We start from the raw sequence: 26,299 nt of genomic DNA on the forward strand, positions 1-26,299 counted from the left end.
ACACACATGCACAGATACGCACCCACACTCAGTCTCACTCAGGCACTCAAACCCGCGGCCGTGCTGTTCTCTGCCTGTGGCATCACCCCCGGCTGCAGCCAGCCCTGCAGGACAGAGGGACAGGAGAGGCAGGTGCAAGGCTCACCCCCGGATCCGTTCCGAGCTGTCCCGCGAGCTGAGCACCACGGTCTGTTTCTCATGCGTGCGTGCCTATTGTCAAACTTCTCAGGTGTGGTGGCCACGACTGGTCGTCATCGGCCCGCAGGACTAGGCTTTCCATCCTTGGATGCACGGCCGTTGTCCAGGTTCCCGGAAGAAGTGTGGTCCCTGGTGGGCATGCTGCGGACGTCGGATCACGAAGACGGTAAGCCTTCCATTGTCTCAGGCGCACCCATTGGCTGTAGGATTTCCTGTGCCTGCCTGAGAGGCTGCCAGTCCGACGGTGACTACTGGTGCGTGGGGTGTGGCTCCAAGAGAGGATTGACTGTTCCTCTTGCTCAGCGGCGTGGCTCTGGTCGGTCCAGGCTGCTGGAGGGCTCTGAGGCCATAGGCTTACCCCTCTGAGCTGCGCAGCCTGCCTCGTTCAATTGGCCAGGTGGCCCAGAATGTGCTCGGATCGATGATGACTCCCTCATTCTGCATTCCTTGGAAAAGCTGAACAAAATGAGTGAGAACTCCTTACCGTCGTTCTCATCGAAACTGAGGTCCGGCACGTTGTCTCCCCCAAGGCAGGTAGGAGTGAGGGACAGCTTCCCCTTGGCCACATTCCCGCAGCCACTGCAACCACCACCGCCACCCCCCCATCCATCACCATCACCACCACCACCACAAGCTCTCCCCCGAACCCCAAAGACCTCGGACTGGAAGAACCTTGCAGAAGGCTCAGGGTCTGGGAGGCGTTTCCCCATCTTAGCTGGGTGTTAACGGCCCAGAGGTCCTCGTGGCCTGGCTGGGCTTTGTGGCCTTTCAGGCACCTGGCATCCCTGTTGTATGAGTCACATTGCGCGGCATTGGGAAAGGCCCTGAGAGCACCTGGCCCGGACCAGCATGGGCCATGGTGGTGCTATAGGCAGAGCTCCTACCGTTGTGTGCGGTGGGAGTCTCGCGGCGGCAGGTGCCGTGGGTCTGGAGGAGAGCCCCAGGCCAGGCAAGGCACAATAGATGCCAGTGCCCTTGGGCCTGGTTACGTGCGTGGAATGCCCCATGGGGTTGGCAGAAAGGCAGTGGTGCTAGGTCAGGCCGCCCACCTTGACAGGGCCTGAAAGTCTCTCAGTGGCTGCTCACTGTGGCCACGCAGGGCCTGTGCTGTGGGCCCAGGGCGGGAGTGGAGCCACCAAGCTGCCTTGTGGCATGGCCAGGATTGACAGAGACTGGGAAGGACCACAAGCGGGTTGATCCTGCGCACCTGTGCGGCCCTAGGCTCCAGATGTGTTCCTACACGGCCCGTCATGGCTCCATGGGTTGTGGAAGCCCCACCCCGCCCTTTCCAGGTCGGGGCAGCCGAACGCTGGTCAGCCGGGTTGGCTTCGGGGTGCCTTGGTCCGGCAACGCGGTCCCCGACGGATGTGCGCCTGCCGTCTCCGTCCCCGTGGATGGGCGCTACGGGGCATCGTCGCAGGCCTCCAGAGGTATGCATTAGCGATGACCCATGGGCCGGCCGGGCCTGCGTTAGCTGGCTTAGTCCAGCGTGGCCGTGGGGACCTTGCCTCCTTGGGCCAGCGCTCCCGAGGTGAAAGATGTTTTCCAGGGCTGGTCTGTTTTACTGGGTCCAGGTGTCTCCCAATCCTGCTGGGTGTGGTGGCGGGATTGAGACCTCTCGGTTGTAGCCTGCGTGCCAGGGAGGTTAGGAAAGGCCCCGAGTGTGCTGATGCCAGCCGGGCTCAGTGTCCTATCAGGAGGGGAAGCTGGGCAAATGTCCACTTCTCCTTGGGCAGGAGAGGTGTCCTGCTTTCCTGATGCCTCTCAGCTGTGGGGCAGTGGGCGTAGTCCTCCGCGAGGGCCATGGTGCTTTGCATGTGCCGAGAGGGGCCCTGCATTGCGTCCCCTGGGAATGCTGACCGCAGCATCAACTGCGCTTGTGGCTGTCCTGGCTGAAGATCCCAGGCCTGGACCTGTGAGTCCCGGTAGCGGGGGGACGTGCCATGTAGGCACGAGGATGTGGGCGTGAACCGGGTCTCTGAGTGACTGCACGTTTCCTCGGAGGCCGGGCCCCCGAAGTCCACTGGCCGTGGACACGCCTTCTCCTGGGTGGCAATGGGCCCTGGGTTCAGTCGGGTGGTACGCCGGCCCTGGGCTTGCCAAGAGCTCTGCCACCTGCCCCCCGAGGGCGTTTTGACCGGGTGCGTGCCATGCAGCGCCTGGCCTCGAGTCCGGGAGCCCTTCACCTTGCAACGGCTTGGGTGGGTTTCGGCCCTGTGCCTGGTTTCCAGGGGTGGCAGCCTCCCAAGGGCCCCTAGGTTTTCTCGGTAGTGGCTGAGGTTCTGTGCAGTGTAGTAGCACTGGGACAGCTAGCGGGGTGACAGTCCACGTCGACGTCGCTCCTCTGATGCGTCAGCACGTGTTCGTAGAGAGGGTCTCTTGTGTTTCATCAGGGTGACTTTGAGAGAGGGAGTCTCTGGCTATTTTTAGCCACTCTAGGGGACAAACGTGGCGCTTGGGATTTCAATGGCACCGATCTCGAGCTGCTGCGAGGCAGGAGGTGAGGCCAGGGATCCACGTACTGGGCAGAGTCTATCGGGAGCTGAGTCCTCCACACGTGAGGACAAACCCCGAGTGCCTATCCAACCATCAGAATCACACAGACCCAACCCTACCCCCCCATAGGCACTCGACCACACGGCACACAGGGACTCTACGCAGTCAAAAGACACCCCCTCCCCAACAACACAGTCACGCCTTACGCATGCCCACACATGGCCATGCGCGTACAGAAACACACACCCACACACCCGCAGACACAGAGATACACACCTAAACTCAAACTCACGCAAACACTCAAACTCACGCAAACACTCAAACCCGCGGCCGTGCTGTTCTGTGCCCGTGGTATCATGCTTTGCTGCAGCCATCCCTGTGGGACAGAGGGACAGGACAGGAGGTGCAACGCTCATCCCCAGATCTGTTACGAGTCCTCCGGCGAGCTGAGCACCGGGGTCCTTTTCTTACGCGTGTGTTGCTATTGTCCACACTTCTCAGGTGCGGTGGCCATGCCAGGGTCACCATTGGACTGCGGACTAGGCCTTCCTGTCCTTGGATGCATGGAGGTTGGCCGGGTCCCCAGAGGAAGTGTGGTCCCCTGTGGGCACGCTGCGGACATCGGATTGTGAAGACGGTAAGCCTTCCATTGTCTCAGGCGCACCCATTGGCTGTAGGATTTCCCACACCCACCTGAGAGGCTGCCAGTGCGTGGGTGCCTTCTGACACATGGGGTCTGGCTCCAAGAGACGATTGACCGTTCCTCTTGCTCAGTGGCTTGACTCTGGTCGGTCCAGGCGCTGGAGGGCTCTGAGGCCATCGGCTTACCCCTCTGAGCCTCGCAGCCTGCCTCGTTCAATTGGCCAGGCGGCCCAAAATGTGCTCGGATCGATGATGACTCCCTCATTCTGCATTCCTTGGAAAAGCTGAACAAAATGAGTGAGAACTCCTTACCGTCGTTCTCATCGAAACTGAGGTCCGGCACGTTGTCTCCCCCAGGGCAGGTAGGAGTGAGGGACAGCTTTCCCTCGGGCACACTCCAGCAGCCACCACAACCACCACCGCCACCACCCCCAGAAGCCCCACCAACCCCAAGGGCCTCGGCATGGGAGAGCCTTATGGAGGGCTCAAGGTCCAGGATGCGTTTCCCCATCTTAGCTGGGTGTTCACGCCATGGAGGTCCTCTTGGCCTGAGCGAGCTTTGGTGGTGTGTTGGGCAGCTGGCATCCCCGTCGTAGGAGTCCCATTGTGTGGCATTGGCATGGGCCCTGGCTGTGCCTGACACGGACCAGCGTGGGTCAGGATGGCATTTCAGGCAGAGCTCCTGGCGTTGTGTGCGTTGGGAGCCTCGTGCCTGCAGCTGCCGTGGTTCCGTAGGAGAGCCCCGGGCCGTGCAAGTCATGATAGGTGCCCGTGCCCTTGGGCCAAGTGACATGCGTGGAATGCCCCATGGTGTGGTAGGAGGGCAGAGGCACTAGGCCACGCCTCGACCCTTGACAGGTTCTGAAAGTCTCCCAGTGGACGCTCACTGTGGCCACGCAGGGCCTGTGCTGTGGGCCTAGGGTGGGAGTGGAGCCACCGAGCTGCCTCTTGGCCTGGACAGAAACGTCAGGGGCCGGGAAGGACCGCAGGTGGGTTGATCCTGTGTACCTCGTGGCCCTAGGCTCTGGGTGTGTTCTGACACAGAGCCTCATGGGTCCGTGTGTTGTGGCAGCCCCACCACCCCCTTTGCAGGTCATTGAAGCCAATTGCTGGACAGCCGGGACAGCTTCAGGGTGCCTCTCTCCGGTCCATAGTCCCTGACTGGTGTGCCCCTAGCATATTCGTCCCTGAGGAAGGGCTCTTTGGGGGCATTGTTGCAGGGCCCCGGAGTGATGCATTAGCGATGACCCACGGGCCGGCCGGGCCTGCCTCAGTTGCTTTAGCACAGTGTGGCCGTGGTGACCTTGCCTCCTCGGGCCCAGGGCTCCCGAGGTGAAATGTGTTTTCCCGGGAGGGTCTGTTTGAATGGGGGCCAGGTGTCTCCCAATCCTGCTGGGCGGGATCAAACCCCCTTGGTGGTAGTCTGCATGCTAGTCAGGGCAGGGAAGTTTCTGAGTGTGCCAATGCCAGCCATGCACAGTGCCCTGTCAGGAGGGGGAGCTGAGCAAATGTCCACCTCTCTTTGGGAAGGAGAAGTGTCCTGCTTTCCTCGCGCCTCTCAGCTGCGGGGCAGCGGGTGTAGACCTCCGCGAGGGCCATGGTGCTGTGCCTCTGCAGAGAGAGTGGCCCTGCCTTGCGTCCTTCGGGACTGCTGACCGCAGCATCCACTGCACTTGTGGATGTCCTGGCTGAGGATCCCCGGCCCAGACGTGTGATTCCCATTTGAACTTGGTGGCAGGGGGACCTGCCGTGCAGGCCTGAGGACACGGGCGTGAACCGGGCTGCTGAGTGACTGCATGATTCCTTGGAGGCCGGGCCCCCGAAGCCCGCTGGCCGTGGGTATGCCTTGCCCTTTGTGGCAATGTGCCCCGGGTTCAGTTAGGTGGTGCACCGACTCCCGGCGGGGCTAGGGCACTGCTTGCAAAGGGCTGTGCCACCTTCCCCGTGAAGGCCTTTTGACAGGGTATGTGGGATGCAGTCCCTGGCCTTGAGTCCGCGGGCCCCTCACCTCGCTACGGCTTGGGTCGGTTTCGGCCCTGCACCTGGTATCCAGGGGTGGTAGCCTTCCCATAGGCTCCTGGGTTTTCCCGGTGGTGGCTGAGGTTCTGTGCAGTGTAATAGCACTGGGACAGCTAGCAGGGTGACAGTCCGCGTTGATGCCACTCCTCCAGTGCGTCACTGGGTGTACGTAGAGAGGGCATGTTATGCTTTGCCAGGGTAACTTTGAGACGTGGAGTCTCTGGCCATTTTCATCCACACCTAGGGGTCAAATGTGGCGCTCGTGGTTTCAGTGGCACCCATCTCATGCTGCTGCGAGGCAGGACGTGAGGCCAGGGATCCATGTACCAGGCAGGCTCTGTAGGGAGCTGAGGCTTCCACGCATGAGCACCCCTCCCCCGTGAGCCTACCCCCCCATCAGAATCACCCAGACCCGGCCCCACCGCCCTGCACGCACTCGACCACATGGCACACATGGACTACACGCAGTCACAAGACACCCCCCACACAACTCAGACACCCCGTCTGTGTGGTTACGCACAGGTGGGTGTGTATAGACACATACACACACACACTCGCACACACAGAGATACACACACACACTCAAACTCTCTCAGGCACTCAAACCTGCGGCCGTGCTGTTCTGTGCCCGTGGCATCACCCCCGGGCTGCAGCCAGCCATAAGGCACAGAAGAGGGACAGGACAGGCAGGTGCAAGACTCACCCCCGGATCTGTTCTGAGCCGTCCGGCAAGCTGAGCACCAAGGTCCGTTTCTCACGTGTACGTTTGTATTGTCCACACTTCTCAGTAGTGGTGGCCACGCCAGGCTCGCCGTCGGCCTTCAAGACTAGGCCTTCCTGTCCTTGGATGTGTGGAGGTTGGCCGGGTCCCAGAGAAGTGTGGTCCCGGGTGGTCACGCTGTGGACGTCGGATCACGAAGACGGTAAGCCTTCCATTGTCTCACGTGGAACCATTGGTTGTAGGATTTCCTGCACCCACCTGAGAGGCCGCCAGTGCGCGGGTGCCTTCTGACGCGCTGGGTCTGGCTCCAAGAGAGGATTGACCGTTCCTCTTGCTCAGTGGCTTGACTCTGGTCGGTCCAGGCTGCTGGAGGGCTCTGAGGCCATCGGCTTACCCCTCTGAGCCATGCAGCCTGCCTCGTTCAATTGGCCAGGTGGCCCAAAATGTGCTCGGATCGATGATGACTCCCTCATTCTGCATTCCTTGGAAAAGCTGAACAAAATGAGTGAGAACTCCTTACCGTCGTTCTCATCGAAACTGAGGTCCGGCACGTTGTCTCCCCCAGGGCAGTTAGGAGTGAGGGACAGCTTCCCCTTGGCCACACTCCCACAGCCACCACAACGACCACTGCCATCACCTCCCCACCCCCAGCCCCACCCCCACCACCAACAGAAGCCCCACCAACCCCCAAAGGCCTTGGCATGGGAGAGCCTTGTGGAGGGCTCTGGGTCCAGGATGTGTTTCCCCATCCTAGCTGGGTGTTCACAGCTCAGATGTCCTTGTGGACTGGCCGGGCATTGGTGGCATGTCAGGCATCTGGCATCCCCATTGTAGGAGACCCATTGCGTGGCTTTGGCATGGGCCCTGGGAGCACCTGGCACAGAGCAGTGTGGGTCAGGGTGGCGCTTCAGGTAGAGCTCCTGGCGTTGTGTGCGTTGGGATCCTCACAGTGGCAGCTGCCCTGGGTCCAGAGGACAGCCGTGGCTGGTCAAGCCACGATAGGTACCTGTGCCCTTGGGCCCAGTGACGCACATGAAATGCCCCATGGGGTTGGCAGGAGGGCAGAGGCACTAGGCCAGGCCGCCCACCTTGACAGGACCTGAGAGTCTCCCAGTGGTCGCTCACTGTGGCCACATAGGGCCCGTGCTGTGGGCCCAGGGCAGGAGTGGAGCCACCGAGCTGCCTCTTGGCCTGGACAGGAATGGCAGGGACTAGGAAGGACCGCAGGCGGGTTGATCTCGCGCAGCTGCACCGCCCTAGGTTCTGGGTGTGTTCCGACAAAGCCCGTCATGGCTTCATGGGTTATGTGAGCCCCACCCCGCCCTTTCCTGTTTGGGGCAGACAATCGCCAGATAGCCAGGTCGGCTTCAGGGTGCCTTGTTGCGGAGCTGTGGTCCCCGACCGGTGTGCCCCTGGCATCTGCATCCCTGAGGAGGGGCGCTTCGGGGGCTTCGTCGCAGCGTCCCGGAGGGATGCGTTAACGATGACCCGTTGGCCGGCCGGGCCTGCGTTAGCTGGCTTAGTCCAGTGTGGCCGTGGGGACCTTGCCTCCATGGGCCCGGGGCTCCAGGGGTGAAAGGTGTTTTCCCGGGTGGGTCTGTTAGACTAGGGGCCAAGTGTCTCCCAATCTTGCTGGCCGGGGGGGCGGGATTGAGACCTCTCGGTGGTAGTGTTCGTGACAGGGAAGGTAGGGAAGGCCCCAAGTGTGCCGATGCTAGCCGGGCACAGTGCCCTGACAGGAGGGTTTGCTGGGCAAACATCCACCTCTCTTTGGGCAGGAGAGGTATCCTGCTTTCCTCACAGCTTTCAGCTGCAGGGCAGTGGGCGGTGACCTCTGCGAGGGCCATGGTGCTGTGCCTGTGCTGAGAGAGGGGTCCTGCCTTGTGTCCCCTGGGACAGCAGACCGCAGCATCCACCATGCTTGTGGCTGTCCTGGCTGAAGATCCTTGCCCCCGATGTGTGATTCCCATTTGACCTCGGTGGTGGGGGGACATGCCATGAAGGCACAGAGACGCGGGCGTGGACCAAGCCGCTGAGTGACTGCCCCTTTCCTCAGAGTATGGGCCCCCGAAGCCTGCTGGCGGGGACACGCCCATGCCCTAGGTGGCAATGGGCCCTGGGTTCAGTCGGGTGGTGTGACGTCCCGTGTCTTGCCAAGGGCTGTGCCTCCTGCCCCGCGAGGGCATTTTGTCCGGGTGCATGGGACGCGGAGCCTGGCCTTGAATCCCCGGTCCCCTCATCTCAGTACAGCTTGGGTCGGTTTTGGCCCTCCACCTGGTGTCCAAGGGTGGCAGCCTTCCCATGGGCCCCTGGGTTTTCCCTGATGGTGGCTGAGGTTCTCTGCAGTGTAGTAGCGCTGGGACAGCTGGCAGGGTGACAGTCGGCCTCGACGTCGATCCTCCGGTGTGTCAGCGGGTGTACGTAGGGAGGACGTGCTGTGCTTCACCAGGGTGACTTTGAGACAGGGAGTCTCTGGCAATTTTCAGCTGTCCCTATGGGTCAAACGTGGTGCTCAGGGTTTCAGTGGCACCGATCTCGTGCTGCTGTGAGGCAGGACATGAGGCCAGGGATCCACGTACCGGGCAGGCTCCATGGGGAGCTGAGGCCTCCACACATGAGCAACCCTCCCCCCCCGCATGCCTACCCTCCCCATCAGAATCACCCAGACCTAGCGCCACTCCCCTGCACGCACACGACCACACGATACACAGGGACTACACGTAGTCACAAGACACCCTCCCACAACAACACAGATGCCCCTTCCGCGGGCTCACACATGGGCAGGCACGTACAGACACACACACCCACACAATCGCACACACAGAGATACATACCCAACACTTAAGCTCACTCAGGCACTAAAACCCGCAGCTGTGCTGTTCTCTGCCCGTGGCATCACGCCCAGCAGCAGCCAGCCCTGTGGGACAGAGGGACAGGACAGGCAGGTGCAAGACTCACCCCCGGGTCCGTTCCGAGCCATCCGGCTAGCTAAGCACGACGGTCCGTTTCTCACGCGTGCGTTTGTATCGTGCCCAATTCTCAGGTGTGGTGGCCACGCCAGGCTCACCGTCAGCCTGCAGGACTAGGACTTCCTGTCCTTGGATGTGTGGAGGTTTGCCGAGTACCCAGAAGAAGTGTGGTCCCGTGTGGGCAGGCTGCAGACATCGGATCGTAGAGACGGTAAGCCTTCCATTGTCTCAGGTGGAGCCATTGGCTGTAGGATTTCCCGCGCCCACCTGAGAGGATGCCAGTGCACGGGTGCCTTCTGACGCACTGGGTCTGGCTCCAAGAGAGGATTGACTGTTCCTCTTGGTCAGCGGCGTGGCTCTGGTCAGTCCAGGCACTGGAGGGCTCTGAGGCCATCGGCTTACCCCTCTGAGCCATGCAACCTGCCTTGTTCAATTGGCCAGGCAGCCCAGAATGTGCTTGGATCGATGATGACTCCCTCATTCTGCATTCCTTGGAAAAGCTGAACAAAATGAGTGAGAACTCCCTACCGTCGTTCTCATCGAAACTGAGGTCCAGCACATTGTCTCCCCGAGAGCAGGAGTGAGGGAGAGCTTCCCCTCAGCCACACTCTCACAGCCACCGCAACCGCCACCACCACCACCTCCCCACCTGCACCCCCCAACCCCCCCCTCACCACAAGCCCCGCCAACCCCCAAGGGCCTCGGCCTGGGAGAGCCTTGCAGGGGTCTCAGGGTCTGGGAGGCGTTTCCCCATCTTAGCTGGGTGTTTACGGCATGGAGGTCCTCTTGGACTTAGCGGGCTTTGGTGGCCTGTCGAGCAGCTGGCATCCCCGTCATAGGAGTCCCATTGTGCGGCGTTGGCACGGGCCCTGGGAGCCCCTGGCTCGGACCAACGGGGCCAGGGTGGCGCTTCAAGGAATGCTGCTGGTGTTGTGTGCTTTGGGAGCCTCGCGGCGGCAGCTGCCATGAATCCAAAGGAGAGCTCTGGGCCAGGCAAGCCGTGATAGGTGCCCTTGCCCTTGGTCCCCATGACGTGCGTGGAATGCCCCATGGGTTTGGCAGGAGGGCATAGGCACTAGGCCAGGCCGCTATCCTTGACAGGGCCTGAATGTCTCCCAGTGGTGCTCACTGTGGCCACGCAGGGCCTGTGCTGTGGGCCCAGGTAGAGAGTGGAGCCACAGAGTTGCCCCTAGCCTAGACAGGAATGTCAGGGACGGGGAAAGACCACAGGCGGGTTGATTCCACGCACCTGCGTGGCGCTAGGCTCTGGGTGTGTTCCGACACAGCCCGTCACGGCTCCGTGGGTTGTGGGAGCCCCACCCCGCCCTTTCCGGGTCGGGGCGGCCAACTGATGATTGTCTTCCTCGTGCCTTTGTCCGGCGCCTGGGTCCCTGTCCAGTGTGTCCGTGGTATCTGCATCCCTGAAGAGTGGCACCTTGGGGGCGTCTTCGCACAGTCCCGGAGTGATGCGTTAGCAATGGCTCGCCGGCCGGCCAGGTCTGCATCAGCTGGCTTAGTCCATCTTGGCCCTGGAGATCTTCCTTTCTTCATGCCAGTAATGAGTACTTGAAATCAAAGGGCTTTCACTCGGGGGTACCAGATAAAGACTCGGCAGACATCTTTCGGATTCCAGCTGGAGGGCAGCGGGCACCACCTGGCAGAATCTGGGGTTGTGGCGGTGGGGAACAGTGCTGTGAGAATGGCTCCTTGACTAGGGGCATTTGAGGCTGTGGGTTCAGGGACCACATCGACGGGACATTCTGCCCTGTGCTTAGTCCCACAAATGATTCCCGTGTGTGTTTGTTTGGGGTCGAGGTGGGCACTCCAGCTCCGGGAGGGCTGGTTCGTGTTCGAAGGCAGACCAGTGCTCCGGGTCACAGGCTCAGGCTCCAGTGGGTGGTGCATCTCCTGGGAAGGATTGGGCAATGATACAGGCTTCCGTGGGTGACACTGGGATGGAGATTGATAAAACAGTGGGGTGAGAGCTTGAGGTCAGCGCTTGCACGGGCCCTGCTGTGGAGCCTGCCCAACTGGTGGGAAGTGACCTCCTGACAGATGGGTTTGTCGTTGGCACCTCAGCAATTGGGTTCTCTAGAGTCCTGGCTGGGCATTCTGTATGGAGCAAGGGATGGGATCTGGCCGCGGCAGGGAGGGCAGGAGCGTGGGAGGCCGTGAGCGTGTCGTGGCCAGCTGTGGGAGGCCACTTGTGCCCCCTTGGCCCTCAGCACTGAAGCACCCTCCCTTGAAGGCCCCAGCCTCACTGCTTCTGGGGCGGTTGCCCTTGAGCCAAGGGCAGTTCCCTTGGGCTAGCTTGCCGATGCCGTTCTGGGCCCACACGGCGTGCACCTCACTCTGGGGATGGGTATGTGTCTGGAGTGTGCCGGCTCTCTCCGAGGGGAGCCGCGGCTGTTGGGCAGAGGTGCTCCGGGCCAGAACAAAGACTGAGGGAGGGCAAGGTGGGCAAGATGCCCCTAGGGTCGAGCCGACCGTGGGTAGGAGAGTGGTGATGGGGTGCGTTGACTGGGGCCTCATTCCTATTCCATCACTCTGTGTCCAGGCTCCTCCTCCCTGCCCACACTCTTCCACCTCCCCCTTACCCTCCGGGGTCCCCTCCCCTTCTGCCCACCGTTCCCTCCAGCTGCCCACCCCCTAACCTGCGCCCCCATGCTGCGAAGTATCTGCGTGTGGGTATCTGTCTGCAGGCATGGGAGGAGCCCCAGAATCGTAGGGAGAGGCAGAGCAGCATATCCCCGCCACGTGGCACTGCCAGTGATGCCCACAGACCCGTCTGCCATGCTGAGGCGCACCTGTCTCTGCTCCCCACTTCCCAGGTGGAGTTGGCTTGACGCCGGTGTCCGTGAACATTTGCAAGCCCCATCCTGCCTGATCCGCCAAGCCCGGCGTGCCAGGCGAGAGCGCCCCGGGAGACACGGACTTTGTTGGCTGCGGTCACGTGGCCGTCGCTGGCGTAAGCGGTTAGCTGCTCTCCTCTGCCACAACCGACAGGCGTCCACCCGGCTTCCTCCTTGGACAAGGATGGCTCCCCTCGCCGCCTGGTGGCTTGGCCCTGGGTTCTCGCGAGGGCCGACATGTCTGAACTCACTGGCCGTCCCAGGCTGGAGCCCGGCACTTTGAACGTTGCGTGCCCTCAAACGTGCTCGGATCGATGGTGACTCCCTACAAATGCATTCCTTGGAAATCTGAACAAAATGAGTGACAGTCCCTACCGTCGTCCTCATCGGAACTGAGGTCCAGCACGTGGCTTCACCCAGGAACTCAGAGTGAGGGATACACGCGGTGCCATAGCTTTGCTGGTAGCTGCGAGTGTGCACCAGGTTTGGAAGTCACCCCTCTCAGAGGCCTGGGAAATTCTCAGCGGTGGAGGGAGATCTGCCCCCACCCACAGGGGACTGGGCCCGGAGACCCGGGCCGCCTGGGCGCAACGGTCTGGCTGCTCCTAGAGCGGCTGCGGAGGGTGTGGGTGATGGAGGTCGTCTTAGCACACCACCTGCGTGCAGGCTGCCCTGGAGTCACTGAGCCTCTCCCTGCCATCGCTCACCCCTTGTCCGACCCCAGCCCTGGGCCTGGCCCCTGCTCCTCCTGTACGGTTGTGCTTTGTCAGCTCCAGGACAAGGGACAGGAGAGGGGCCCCTGGTCCCGGGTAGGGCAGGTTTCCTCCCCAACTGCCCCGTGGCACAGGACAGGTGTCGTGCTGTGTTTGTAGGGTAGGCACTGTGTGCTTTGGGGCTGGGGAGGTCATCTGCGCTGACCACATGTCCTGGGGAAGAGTGTCCACCCGTGGGCCCTGGCCACAGTTGTTGGTGGCTTATATGCACGTGGAGTTGAGGTCAAAGGGCCGTGGCCCGCAGTTTGTGGGGGGGTTTGTTGGGGGGTGGGTCCCTCAGCAGAGAGAGAGACAGCTAGAAGTATCGTCCTCGGAAGGACTTGACAATGAGACACGGTGTTTGGAGGCGGGGTGTTCCCCCACCGGGCCAGGTCTCCCCTGGTCGCAAGCTGGCGGGAGGGAGGGGTGCCTGGGTGACGGTGAGCCAGGGATGGCCGGGCACCTGTCCACTGTGGGTGTGACACTTTTCATTATGTGTGGAGACGGCAGTGCCTGGGAGTCTTAGTGGTGCCCCGCCGGGGTCCTGAAACCTGGCAGGTGGAATCTGGAAGCCAATGCCTTTTCACTGCCCTGCCTTCCTCTCCACATCCGTCCTCCACTGGCATGGCAGTGAATGGGTTCACAGAGAGGCTGCTTCAGGGTGGGAGGCCTGCCCACAAAAGCATCCCCAGAACTTTGGGGTTGCACCTGGAGGGCAGCGGGCACCACCAGTCGAAATCCGGCGGTGGTGGGTGGGGAAACGTGCCCCGAAATTGGGTCTTGGACTAGGGGCAGGTGATGTTGCAGGATCAGGGACCACATCGCCAGGACTTTCTGCCCTGTGGCCACACCCACAAATGGTTCTTATGTATGTGTTTGTGGCCAAGGTGGGCACCCCAGCCCCAGGGAGGGCTGGGTCATGTTCGTAGGCAGGTCAGTGCTGCCAGTCAAAGGCTCAGGCTCCTGTGGTTCGTGTCGTCCCTGGGCAGGATTGGGCCGTGACGCAGACCTCCGTGGGTGACACTGGAACACAGGCTGACAGGCCAGCGGCCTGAGAGAATGAGGTCAGTGCCTGCACGGGCCCTGCTCTGGAGCCCACCCAAACTGGTGGGAGGTGACCTCCTGCCAGATGGGTTTGTCGTTGGCACCTCAGCAACTGGGGTCTCTTGAGCCCTGCTTGGGCTTTCTGTATGGAGCAAGGGTTGGGATCTGGCCACGGCAGGGAGGGCAGGAGCGTGGGTGGCCGTGAGCGTGTCATGGCCAGCTGTGGGAGGCCACTTGTGCCCCCTCGGCCCTCGGCCCCGGAGGGTCCTCCCTGGAAGGCCCTGGCCTCACTGCCCCTGGGGCGGTTGCCCTTGAACCAAGGGCAGTTCCCTTGGGCTAGGTTGCCGTTGCCGTTTTTTGCCCGCACAGCATGCACCTCACTCTGGGGATGGGTATGTGCCTGAGGGGATCCGTGGCTGTTGGGCAGAGGTGCTCCGGGCCAGGAAAAAGCCTGAGGGAGGGCAAGGTCGGCGAGGTGCCCCTGGGGTCGAGCCAACCACAGGTAGGAAAGCGCTGATGGGGTGCATTGACTGGGGCCTCATTTCCATTCCATCACTCTGTGTCCAGGCTGGTCCTCCCTGCCCATACCCTTCCGCCTCCCTCTCCCCCTCTGGTGACCCCACCCCTTCTGCCCACCATTCCCTCCAGCTGCCCACTCCCTTGCCTGCGCCCCCATGGTGCGAAGGATCCGCATGTGGGTATCTGTCTGCAGGCACGGGAGGAGCCCCGGGATCGTAGGGAGAGGCAGAGCAGCATATCTCCTCTGCATGGCACTGACAGCGATGTGCACAGACCCGTCTGCCATGCTGAGGCGCACCTGTCTCTCCTCCCCACTTCCTAGGTGGAGCGGCATGATGCCGGTGTCCGTGAACATCTGCAAGCCCCATTCTGCCTGATCCACCAAGCCCTGCATGCCAGGCGAGAGCCCCCCGGGAGACGCGGGCTGTGTTGGCTGCAGTCACGTGGCAGTCACCAGCATAAGCGGTAAGCGCCTCTCCTCTGCCACAACCTACCGGGGTCCATCCGGCTGCCTCCTTGGACAAGGATGGCTCCCCTCGCCACCTGGTGGCTTGGCCCTGGGTTCTCGCGAGGGCCGACGTGTCTAAACTCACTGGCCGTCCCAGGCTGGAGCCCGGCACTTTGAACGTTGCGTGCCCTCAAATGTGCTCGGATCGATGATGACTCCCTACAAATGCATTCCTTGGAAATCTGAACAAAATGAGTGACAGTCCCTACCGTCGTCCTCATCGGAACTGAGGTCCAGCACGTGGCTCCACCCGGGAACTCAGAGTGAGGGACACACGCGGTGCCATAGCTTTGCTGGTAGCTGCGAGTGTGCACCAGGTTTGGAAGTCACCCCTCTCAGAGGCCCGGGAAATTCTCAGCGGTGGAGGGAGTCCCACCCCCACCCACAGGGGACTGGGCGCTGGGCCGCCTGGGCGCAACGGTCTGGGTGCTCCTAGAGCGGCTGTGGAGGGTGTGGGTGATGGAGGTCGACTTAGCACATCTCCCGCATGCGGGCTGCCCTAGAGTCACTGAGCCTCTCCCCGCCATCGCTCACCCCTTGTCCGACCCTGGCCCTGGGCCCTGCCCCTGCTCCTCCTCTACGCTTGTGCCTTGTCTGCTCCAGGGCATAGAGGTTTTGGACATGGTACAGGAGAAGGGCCCCAGGCCCCCATCAGGGCAGGTTTCCTCCCCAGCTGGCTTATGGGCACACTGTGGTGAGGCCAAGGGCCGTGGCCCGTGGAGAGAGTGGCGAGGGGGAGCCCTCAGCAGAGAGGGGGGCAACTAGAAGTGTTGTCCCAGGAACGACTCACCAGTGGGATGCGGGGTTTGGAGGCTGGGTGATCCCCCACTGGGCCAGGTCTCCCCTGGCTGCAAGCTGGTGGGAAGGAGGGCTGCCTGGGTGACAGTGAGCCAGGGGCGGCATGGCGCCCATCCACTGTGGATATGATGCATTTCATTGTGGGTAGGGGTGGCAGCACCTGGGCGTCTTGGTGGTGCCCGGCCGGGGTCCTGCAAGCTGGAAGGTCGAGTCTAGACGCCAATGCCCTTTCTACCATCCTGCCCTCCTCTCCATACCCACCCCTCGCTGGCATGGCAGTGAATGGGTTCCTGGAGAGGATGCTTCATTGTGGAAAGCCGGCCCACGTGAGCATCCCCAGAAAGTTGGGTTTGCAGCAGAGGGCAGTGGGTACCACCTGGTCATCTGGGGATGGGGGGATGGGGAACCGTGCCATGAGTATGGCTCTTAGACCAGGGGCAGGTGAGGCTACGGGATCAGGGACCGCGTCGGTTCCTGTGTGCGTGTGCTTGGGGCTGAGGTGGGCACCCCAGCCCCAGGGAGAGCTGGGTCGTGTTCGTAGGTGGATCAGTGCTCCCGGTCAAAGGATCGCGCTCCTGTGGGTCGTGTCACCCCTGGGCAGGATCGGGCCATGACGCAGGCCTCCATGGGTGACACTGGGATGAGGGCTGACACGCTAGCGGCGTGAGAGCAAGAGGTCAGCGTCTGCCCGGGCCCTGCTCTGGAGCCCGCCCGAAATGGTGGGAGGTGACCTCCTGCCAGATGGGTTTGTCGTTGGCACCTCAGCAATTAGGGTCTCTCGAGCCCCAGCTGGGGTTTCTGTATAGAGCAAGGGATGGCATCTGGCCGCGGCAGGGATGGCAGGAGTGTGGGTGGCCGTGAGCGCGTCGTGCCCAGCTGCGGGAGGCCACTTGTGCCCCCTTGGCCTTTGGCCCAGAAGGGTCCTCCACGGAAAGCCCCGGCCTCACTCCTCCTGTGGCAGTTGCCCTTGAACCGAGGGCAGTTCCCTTGGTCTAGTTTGCCGATGCCGTTTTTTGTCTGCACGGCGTGCATCTTGCTCTGGGGACAGGTATGTGTCAGGAGTGTGCTGATCCCTTTGAGGGGGGCTGTGGCTGTTGGGTGGAGGTGCTCCGGGCTGGGACAAAGACTGAGGGAGGGCAAGGTGGGCAAGATGCCTCTAGGGCCGAGTGGACCCCAGGTAGGGGACGGGTGATGGGTTGCGTGGACTGGAGCCTCATTTCCATTCCATCACTCTGTGTGCAGCTGGTCTGCCATGCTCACACACTTCCACCTCCCCTCCCCCTCGGGCGACCTCCTCCCCTTCCGCCCAGCCCCCCACCCCCTATCCCAGCGTCCCTATGCTGCAATGCATGCACGTGTGGACATTTGTCTGCAGGCACGGGAGGAGCCCCAGGATCGTAGGGAGAGGCAGAGCAGCATATCCCCGCCACGTGACACTCCGGGTGATGCCCTCAGGCCCATCTGCCATGCTGAGGCGAACCTGTCTCTTCTCCCCACTTCCCAGGTGGAGTTGACTGGACGCCAGTGTTCATGACCCTCAGCGAGCCCCCATTCTGCCTGATCCTCCAAGCCCGGCCTGCCAGGCGAGGACGTGCCAGGAGACGCGGGCTGTGTTGGCTGTGGTCACATGGCAGTCGCCGGAGTAAGCGGTAAGCAGCTGTTTTCTGCCACAACCAACCGGGGCCTATCCGGCTGCCTCCTTGGACGAGGATGACTCCCTTTGCCACCCGGTGCTTGGCCCTGGGTTCTCGCAAGGGCCAACATGTCTGAACTCACTGGCCGTCCCAGGCTGGAGCCCGGCACTTTTAACGTTGTGTGCCCTCAAACGTGCTCGGATCGATGATGACTCCCTACAAATGCATTCCTTGGAAATCTGAACAAAATGAGTGACAATCTCTACCGTCGTCCTCATCGGAACTGAGGTCCAGCACGTGGCTCCACCCGGGAACTCAGAGTGAGGGACACACGCGGTGCCATAGCTTTGCTGGTAGCTGCGAGTGTGCACCAGGTTTGGAAGTCACCCCTCTCAGAGGCCCGGGGGTCTCAGAGGTGGAGGGAGACCTGCCCCCATCCATAGGGGACTGGGTGCAGCGACCCAGGCTGCCTGAGTGCAATGGCCTGACCGCTCCCAGTGCACCCCGGGAGGGTGTGGGTGTCGGAGGTTGGCTTAGTACGCCACCTACATGCGGGCTGCCCTGGAGTCACTGAGGCTCTCCCTGCCACCGCTCACCCCTACCACGGCCGAAGGCCTGCCTCCAACCAATGTCCCTTGCCCCCGCTGCCCCCGTACCCTTGTGCCTTATCTGCTCCAGGGCAGAGAGGTTATGGACATGGGACAGGAGAAGAGCCCCGGGCCCTGGGCCCCGGGTCAGGGCAGCCTTCCTCCCCAGCTGCTCTGTGGCAGAGGGCACGTGTAATGCTGTAGTGGTACTCCTGGCTCTGAGTGCTTCGGGGCTGGGGAGGTCAGCTGCGCTACCCGCATGTCCTGGGCAAGAGAATCCACCCATGGGCCGAGGCCACAGTAGTTGGTTTGCTTATGGGCACTTGGGGTGAGGCCAAAGGCCATTGCCCGCGGCAGAGGGGGTTGTGGGCAAAGCTTCGTCAGAGAGAGAGGCAGCTAGAAGCGTCATCCCAGGAACAACTGGGTAGTGGGACTTGGGTTTGGAGGCAGGGTGATCCCTCACTGGGCCAGGTGTCCCCTGGCCGCAAGCTGGCGGGAGGGAGGGGTGCCTTGGTGACGGTGAGCCAGGGACGGCAGGGCACCTGTCCACTGCAGGTGTGACACGTTTCATTGTGGGTAGAGGCGGCAGTGCCTGGGAGTCTTGGTGGTGCCCCGCCGGGGTCCTGAAACCTGGCAGGTGGAATCTGGAAGCCAATGCCTTTTCACCGCCCTGCCTTCCTCTCCACACCCATCCTCCACTGGCATGGCAGTAAATGGGCTCACAGAGAGGCTGCTTCAGGGTGGGAAGCCGGCCCACATAAGCATCTCCAGAACTTTGGGTTTTTGCTGGAGGGCAGCGGGCTCCACCTGGCGAAATCCGGGGGTGGGGGGGTGGGGAAATGTGTCACGAGAATGGCTCTTAAACTAGGGGCAGGCGAGGCTGCGGGATCAGGGACCTCGTTGCCAGGACTTTCTGCCCTGTGGCCACACCCACAAATGGTTCTTGTGTGTGTGTGTTTGTGGCCAAGGTGGGCACCCCAGCCCTAGGGAGGGCTGGGTCATGTTCGTAGGCAGGTCAGTGCTGCCGGTCAAAGGCTCAGGCTCCTGTGGGTCGTGTCGTCCCTGGGTAGGATTGGGCCATGACGCAGGCCTCCGTGGGTGACACTGGAACACAGGCTGACATGCCAGTGGCCTGAGAGAATAAGGTCAGTGCCTGTACAGGCCCTGCTCTGGAGCCCACCCAAACTGGTGGGAGGTGACCTCCTGCCAGATGGGTTTGTCGTTGGCACCTCAGCAACTGGGGTCTCTTGAGCCCTGCTTGGGCTTTCTGTATGGAGCAAGGGTTGGGATCTGGCCGCGGCAGGGAGGGCAGGAGCATGGGTGGCCGTGAGCGCGTCGTGGCCTGCTGTGGGAGGCCACTTGTGCCCCCTTGGCCCTCGCCCAGAAGCGTCCTCCCCGGAAGGCCCTGGCCTACTGCCCCTGGGGCGGTTGCCCTTGAACTGAGGGCAGTTCCCTTGGGCTAGCTTGCCGATGCCGTTTTGTGCCCGCAAGGCGTGCACCTCACTCTGGGGACTGGTATGTGTCTGGAGTGTGCCGGCTCTCTCCGAGGGGGACCGTGGCTGTTGGGCGGAGGTGCTCCGGGTCAGAACAAAGACTTGAGGGAGGGCAAGGTGGGCAAGATGCCCCTAGGGTCGAGCGGACCACAGGTAGGAGAGTGGTGATGCGGTACGTGGACTGGGGCCTCATTTCCATTCCATCACTCTGTGTCCAGGCTCCTCCTCCCTGCCCACAGCCTTCCACCTCCCCTTCCGGCAACCCCTTCCCCTTCTGCCCATCGTTCCCTCCAGCTGTCCACCCCCTAGCCTGCGCCCCCATGCTGCCACGGATCCACATGTGGGTGTCCGCAGGCACGGGAGGAGCCCCGGGATCGTAGGGAGAGACAGAGCAGCATATCCCCGCCACGTGGCACTGCCAGCGATCCCCAGATGCCCCTCTGTGATACAGAGGCGCACCTGTCTCTCCTCCCCACTTCCCAGGTGGAGTTGGCTTGATGCTGGTGTCTGTGACCGTCGGCGAGCACCATTCTGCCTGATCCGCCAAGCCCCGCGTGCCAGGCGAGAGCGCCCCGGAGATGCGGGCTGTGTTGGCTGCGGTCACGTGGCAGTCACCAGTGTAAGTGGTAAGCGGCTCTCCTCTGCCACAACCAACTGGGGCCTATCCGGCTTCCTCCTTGGACAAGGATGGCTCCCTTCGCCGCCTGGTGGCTTGGTCCTGGGTTCTCGCGAGGGCTGACATGTCTGAACTCACTGGCTGTCCCAGGCTGGAGCCCGGCACTTTTAACATTGCATGCCCTCAAACGTGCTCGGATCGATGATGACTCCCTACAAATGCATTCCTTGGAAATCTGAACAAAATGAGTGACAGTCCCTACCGTCGTCCTCATCGGAACTGAGGTCCAGCACGTGGCTCCACCCAGGAACTCAGAGTGAGGGACACACACGGTGCCATAGCTTTGCTGGTAGCTGCGAGTGTGTGCCAGGTTTGGAAGGCACTCCTCTCTGAGGCCTGGGAAATTCTCAGCGGTGGAGGGAGTCCCGCCCCCACCCATAGGGGACTGGGCGTGGGTCCCCGGGCCGCCTGGGCGTAAAGGTCTGGCTGCTCCTAGAGCAGCTGTGGAGGGTGTGGGTGATGGTCGTCTTAGCACATCTCCCACATGCGAGCTGCCCTGGAGTCACTGAGGCTCTCCTCGCCACCGCTCACCCCTTCCCCGACCCTGGCCCTAGGACCTGCCCCTGCTCCTCCCTTGCCCCCGCTGCCCCCGTACCCTTGTGCCTTGTCCGCTCCAGGGCAGAGAGGTTTTGGACTAGGTGAGGACAAGGGTCCTGTGCCTTACTGGGTGAGGTTTCATCCTCAACTGCTCCGTGGCCTATGGCATGTATCTTGCTCTGTAGTTTCCCGGTTTTGTTTGGCTACATAAATCTAGTGGCCTTGGGGTTTGGGTCGTTTAGCTAATTGAGTGTCCTCCCTGAGTGATAGCCTCATGTAGGAGTGCATTTATTTGCATCTTTTTTCCTTTTTTCCCTTAAAAAAAATATTTTTATTTTTTTAGTCTGAGTGTTGTCTTTACCCCCTTAGGTAGGATTATAGTATTATTGATTCTTTGTTTTTAATTTTTTTAACATGCTACTTATGTCATTGTGTTTTGTGTTTTTTTGTCCTCTTCCTTTGTGTATCCTACACATTTTTTTGTTTTGTGGTTTTCCTTTTCCTGATTCCATATATGAAGTTTATTCTCTTATTTCTTAGAAATTGTCCATAGTTTAGTTCTTCAGGCTTTTTTGTGTTAATTTTGCCTTCCTTCCATGATACTTTTGTTTATATATTTGTGTTTTAGGTTTGATTTCACATCATATTATTGATATTCCCCAATTAAGATGTGAATCATTTAGCAAAATGAATTACTTTTATGAAATATTTTTTTTCTAAATATCTTGGCATTGAAATTTTCCAATCCTTTTTGCATTTTTTTTCCAATGGAACATATTGCATTGTGTTTTTCTTATTAACTGTGCTTTTAAATATCTTCGTACAGTTCAAGTCATCATCTTACTTCAATTGCTATCATTCCTGAGATGCCACTTTTGATGATCACAGTGTCATTTTTTTGTGGTCTTGTTCTGTCTTTCAAGTGCAGTTCTTTTGAATGGTACCTCAGGTTGTCTGTCCACATTTCTTAAAATTTGTACTTGGAACAGTATACTCAATAACTCTTTTAGTTTCCATGGAAGGTAGTGGATTTTACTGAAGTGTATCTCTTATATTTAGGTTGTACAAGTGTGTCAAACTCACATTCCCCTATTGGTAGTCATTAGTCTTCACATATGTGATTACTCATTGTAAGTACAGGAAGCTTTATATAACTAATATATTTTGAGTCGATGAATATCACTCATATTTCACTTTCTACTTACACACAAACATATCCTTCTATGATTTTCCATTGTCAGTTATTTGTAAAATGTTAATGGAATTGAACCTTTTCTCATTTGTTTTCCAAATGTCCTTTTGTTACTGAAATGTCAAATGAATAATTTTTAGGTTAATACTACTAATTTAGTTATCTGTTTGACTTTCATTATGTTATCATGTTTTCTAATAAGGTCATATTGAGATTCTTAATTTCTTATCACATTTTAATTTTGTCAATGTTTTTAGACTAAGTTCTTTTTTCCAAGATTGGATAAACTCTGTTGATTCATACTAGGTTCATTTAATGTCTTCCTGTTTTGTCAACCTCATAATGAGCCTATTCTGTGAAGTTTTTGTATCATTTTTAAAGTTTCTTTTTCTTTCAGGCCCTATCACGGTAGTGGCATGGCCTAGTGCCTCCACCCTCCTTTTTCTTTCTTTCTTTCTTTCTTTCTTTCTTTCTTTCTTTCTTTCTTTCTTTCTTTCTTTTTTCTTTCTTTCTTTACAATTTCTTTTTGTTATCTGATGTTAGCTTTATTTTATTTTGTTTCCACAGATCATGTAGTTACAAGGTAAAAATGTTTATCATCACTGATTTTAAATCTTTGTGAGACTAACACATCATGGTTTTCAATCTTTTGTTAGTATCTGTTGATTTTCTCTTCTCATTCTATTTATACTATGAGGAATTATAATCTACTGAGTCATTCATGCTTTCTGTCTTTTATTTCCAGAATTTTGCTCTTTTCTTCTTAAAATATTTAAAATTATCCACATAAATTAATTAATACAGTTGAATTTAAATGAATGTACACAGTGAATTTTACTATCCTTTGCTTGGTTTACAAATTACATTATTTTCATTTTTATATGTATTTATTACTATAGTTAAGATGAACAGAATTGGGTTTCATATGAGTTTATCCTTGACATATTACATGAAGGAGCTCTTCGGGTAGTTCTGCCAAAATATATTCAAAGGCCAATGGGAATTCTCACATCAGTAAGCATTTTGTCCCGAAGATCCTGACATTCTTCCCAGGGTATTGTACCACTTCAATGATGATGAGACTCTGGCTATTCTAATCAGCTCTAGGTCATCAGTGATTCTGGTTTCCATGATCAAGTTAGTGTGGATCAGTATCTCCTAGGGTAACAGAATCTTGAATGCTCAGTGTCTGCCACGTATCTCATTCTGATGGTCCCTTTTATAAATGTTCCTGGATAAATGATGACTCCACAAATAGATCTTTTTGGAATATGAACAAAGTAAGTAACAAAAATAACTTCTGTGAGCTGAGGACCACCCCGTGGGTCATGTTAAACAAAGATGTGGAGGGGAATTCAGTTTGGTCACAAAGTGTTACCAAAAAAAACCCCAAAAACAAACAAAACACAAAACCAGTACTGTGGTATTTGAAAAATAACATACTGGCATGTGCTAGAGGAAATGGATTATAGAAAGGTCTATATGACCAATTGCAGAATATTAACTCTTGGCTGCCAGTAGCTACACATAAGTCATAAATAGACCCTGCGGAACCACCACTTAAATAATGAGTCCCATGAGAAATGTTTGCGACTACATTTGATCTATTTACATGTTTGAGTTGTCAGGAATCTTCTGAGTCCTGGTCAGTATCTCTATTGTGATTAGATTATCAAAATCTAAAGATATTATGAAATTTTACTTACCATTTTCTATTAAGTGGAACAATTGTATTTAAATTGGAAAGTAGATACCTATGTGGAATCTTCATAGTATATTTTAATTTGCTCATCATCCCAGTCACTAGAGATGATTGGAACAGTTGTTTACACATTGTTTTCTTTGTTTTTTCTATAATCTGAGCAAGAAATTTCATATACTTTCCTCAAGTGATGGCTTTAACTACAGGATAGATTAAACATTTTTAGATATGAGATGGTTATATTTAAAATTCTTGGATTCTTCCATGAATTTCATTGGCCACATTTATATATCATCAATGGGTTTCTAATATGTTTAGAGAGACACCCTAGTTACGATACATGATTTTGCATGAGTGTGCTGGAGATATTTTGAGAAAAATATCTTAGAAAGAATTATTTCTGTACTACTTTGATCAAAATTGTGATCAATCATTCTTGTCATCAGAAGGTTCAGTGAATATCCATTATGAATTCTTATAACTTTTTATAACTAAATACTCCATTAGGAAAATTTTGTTTTGTAACTACTCTAATTTTCTATGTACTTTGTAGACTGGGTATACTATTAGAATTCCATGGAATCTCATCACTGCACCAATGAAAGTGCTGATTTTGAAGTGCTCCCTTATCTGGGAAGGAACAAAACAATATGCTTCTGATATAACACACAGTTTATAGTAAATTTATGTATCTCTGTTGTCTTATTATTTTTAAGTATTCAAAAATTAAATTGAGTTAGTGGATAATTGGTTAAAACAAACTGTTATTAGCATGAATAATCTGTTGTGTTATATGAAGCTTCAGTCTCCTTTATTTTTCAGATTTTACTCTTTCCTCTACTTTGAATAACCAGAAACATCCTAGAGGAATAATAAATTAGTATATTTTTACATAAATGTACACAGTGAGTCTTCTTGTCTTATGCAATTTTGGCAAATGGTCATATATACCTTTTATCTTTCTACATTTATAATTTTACATAGGCAAGTGTGGACCAAAAACTGGGTTTCATATATATGAGTTTATTCTTTCTCCTTGATGTATGGCATGAAGGAAAGTATTGGGAATAATTCTGCCTCCCATCCTTAAGGGCCATTGGGAATTTTAACATCAGTAAGCATTTTGTCTTGAAAGTGCTGACATTCCTCTTAGAGAATCATAACACCTCAATACGAGTAAGACTGGTTGTGTTAGTCAGCCATGGGGCTGGGTCAGCATTTCCTAGGGTGATAGAATCCTGATTACTCTAGTGTTTGTCACATATCTCATTCGAAATATCTCTTTTATAAATATGCCTATATCAGTAAAGACTTCAAAAATGGATCTTGTAGAAATCTGAACAAAATGGGTAACAAATCACTTCTATAAACTGAGCTCCAGCATAGGGACCATGCAAGGCAAAAACTGTGTGGAGAAGTCAATTGGTGAGGTAGTAGTACTAACAAGGTAGTTGAAAGCTACCTGATTGCATAAATTAAGGGAAATTAATTGTCTAGTCCATAAATATCTAATTGTTGGGTAAAATGGCAACATTTTATTTGCTTCATGGATAGTTTCCATATACTCATAGTAAACAGACCATGGAGAACCAACACATGAGTAATAACTCAGTGGAAAATGGCTGTACGTACCCTTAAGATATCAATGCTATTTTCTTAGATGACACAGTCTTCTGGATGAGAAGCTGTCTATTGAGGTCTATTAGAGTGCCTATTTGAAAAAACTTATAAGTCTTATTTGGCCTTTATCCCTTTTTAAAAAAAAATTTTATTGCGTTATGTTCATCACCATACAGTACATCCTTAGTTTTTGATGTAGTGTTCTGTGATTCATTGTTTGCATATAACAACCAGTGCTCCATGCAACACGTGCCCTCCTTAATACCCATCACTGGCCTATCCCAATCCCCTACCCTCCTCCCCTCTGAAACCTACCCTAAGTTTGTTTCCCAGAGTCCATAGTCTCTCGTGGTTCATTCCCCTTTCTGTTTACCCCCCTGGACCGTACTGGAGGAGATTATGCTAAGTGAAATAAGTCAAGCAGAGAAAGACAATTATCATATGGTTTAACTCATCTGTGGAACATAAGGAATAGCAGGGAGATTGGTAGGAGAAGGAAGGGAATACTGAAGGGGTGGCCTTTATCTCTTAAGTAAAACAAACAGATGGTAATTGTAGAGTTGTTTTTATTCCTTTGAATGTTTGAGAATGTATTTTAATGAGACTGATGATACAGTTACAGGAAGTGGAATAGCTTTTTTTTTTCTTCCTATCATCCTGGGGGCAATTTTCTAGACATTTGAGTAAAGGGTTCAGGTAGATGGTACATGAAACATTTTTTAAATAATAAAATAAATAAATTTATCATTTTTGGTAATCAAGATAGATTTCACTGGCTAATATTTCTTCAGCCAATTTTATATGTATTTAAAGGTGAATTATAGTCATAATGAATGATGCTGAGGGGGATAATTGGGGAAACTTTGACACCAGTGTCTTCTAAATAAAAGACTTTCTATGCTACTCTGTTTCAAGGAGTGAGTATAATTTTCTTGTCATGTAGGTTGTTACATGCATATATATACTTAATTCCTGGGAACCTACTAATTGTAAATATTCAATTAAGAAGGTTTTATTTTCAACTTCCCTACCTTCCCCCAAGCATTATTTGTTGGAAATGACATTTTAAGTGCTTGAAATTTTTCCTTCCACACCATTGGAAGTGTTGAGGTTTTTACTTTTACAAATTTCCCTTTCTAGAAATGATCAGAACACTGATTTCCAAAGGTAGCATTACAATTTTTAATAAATCTATTTTTCATGGATCACTCATTTATTTTTTAAGTATTTATTATTATTATTATTATTCTATGTTAGTCACCATACAGTACTTCATTAGTTTTTGATGTAATGTTCCATGATTCATGGTTTGCGTATAACACCCAGCATTCATTGCAATA

The 26,299-nt window shown here is 55.7% G+C and overlaps 1 protein-coding gene and 8 non-coding genes across 10 annotated transcripts in view; all 9 read left to right on the forward strand.

Moving 5' to 3' along the window:
- LOC123790751 (uncharacterized) overlaps window positions 1–26,299 on the forward strand; it is a 194,927-nt gene that overhangs the window by 124,159 nt on the left and 44,469 nt on the right. For both annotated transcript variants that reach the window (XM_087856726.1, XM_087856727.1), the window contains 10 exons: window positions 230–364; window positions 1,491–1,628; window positions 3,196–3,331; window positions 6,147–6,278; window positions 9,120–9,256; window positions 11,877–12,380; window positions 13,639–13,713; window positions 14,535–14,677; window positions 17,023–17,167; window positions 19,716–19,858. In XM_087856726.1, coding sequence (XP_087712852.1) covers window positions 230–364; window positions 1,491–1,628; window positions 3,196–3,331; window positions 6,147–6,278; window positions 9,120–9,251 — 673 coding nt within the window. In that variant the 3' untranslated portion in view covers window positions 9,252–9,256; window positions 11,877–12,380; window positions 13,639–13,713; ... (1 more) ...; window positions 17,023–17,167; window positions 19,716–19,858. The remainder of the gene's footprint in view (window positions 1–229; window positions 365–1,490; window positions 1,629–3,195; window positions 3,332–6,146; window positions 6,279–9,119; window positions 9,257–11,876; window positions 12,381–13,638; window positions 13,714–14,534; window positions 14,678–17,022; window positions 17,168–19,715; window positions 19,859–26,299) is intronic.
- LOC123790858 (small nucleolar RNA SNORD116) lies at window positions 614–708 on the forward strand. Its single transcript, XR_006779231.1, has one exon. It is a non-coding gene; the product is annotated as a small nucleolar RNA SNORD116 (small nucleolar RNA).
- LOC123790856 (small nucleolar RNA SNORD116) lies at window positions 3,580–3,674 on the forward strand. The gene has a single exon (XR_006779229.1). It is a non-coding gene; the product is annotated as a small nucleolar RNA SNORD116 (small nucleolar RNA).
- Window positions 6,528–6,622, forward strand: LOC123790855 (small nucleolar RNA SNORD116). Its single transcript, XR_006779228.1, has one exon. It is a non-coding gene; the product is annotated as a small nucleolar RNA SNORD116 (small nucleolar RNA).
- On the forward strand, window positions 9,505–9,599 carry LOC123790846 (small nucleolar RNA SNORD116). Its single transcript, XR_006779220.1, has one exon. It is a non-coding gene; the product is annotated as a small nucleolar RNA SNORD116 (small nucleolar RNA).
- LOC123790863 (small nucleolar RNA SNORD116) lies at window positions 12,206–12,298 on the forward strand. The gene has a single exon (XR_006779236.1). It is a non-coding gene; the product is annotated as a small nucleolar RNA SNORD116 (small nucleolar RNA).
- LOC123790861 (small nucleolar RNA SNORD116) lies at window positions 14,863–14,955 on the forward strand. Its single transcript, XR_006779234.1, has one exon. It is a non-coding gene; the product is annotated as a small nucleolar RNA SNORD116 (small nucleolar RNA).
- On the forward strand, window positions 17,352–17,444 carry LOC123790860 (small nucleolar RNA SNORD116). Its single transcript, XR_006779233.1, has one exon. It is a non-coding gene; the product is annotated as a small nucleolar RNA SNORD116 (small nucleolar RNA).
- On the forward strand, window positions 20,044–20,136 carry LOC123790862 (small nucleolar RNA SNORD116). The gene has a single exon (XR_006779235.2). It is a non-coding gene; the product is annotated as a small nucleolar RNA SNORD116 (small nucleolar RNA).

Source organism: Ursus americanus, chromosome 28 (genome assembly GCF_024610735.1).
Source record: "Ursus americanus isolate L20-20 chromosome 28, mUrsAme1.1.p, whole genome shotgun sequence".
NCBI classification, from domain to species: Eukaryota; Metazoa; Chordata; class Mammalia; order Carnivora; family Ursidae; genus Ursus; species Ursus americanus.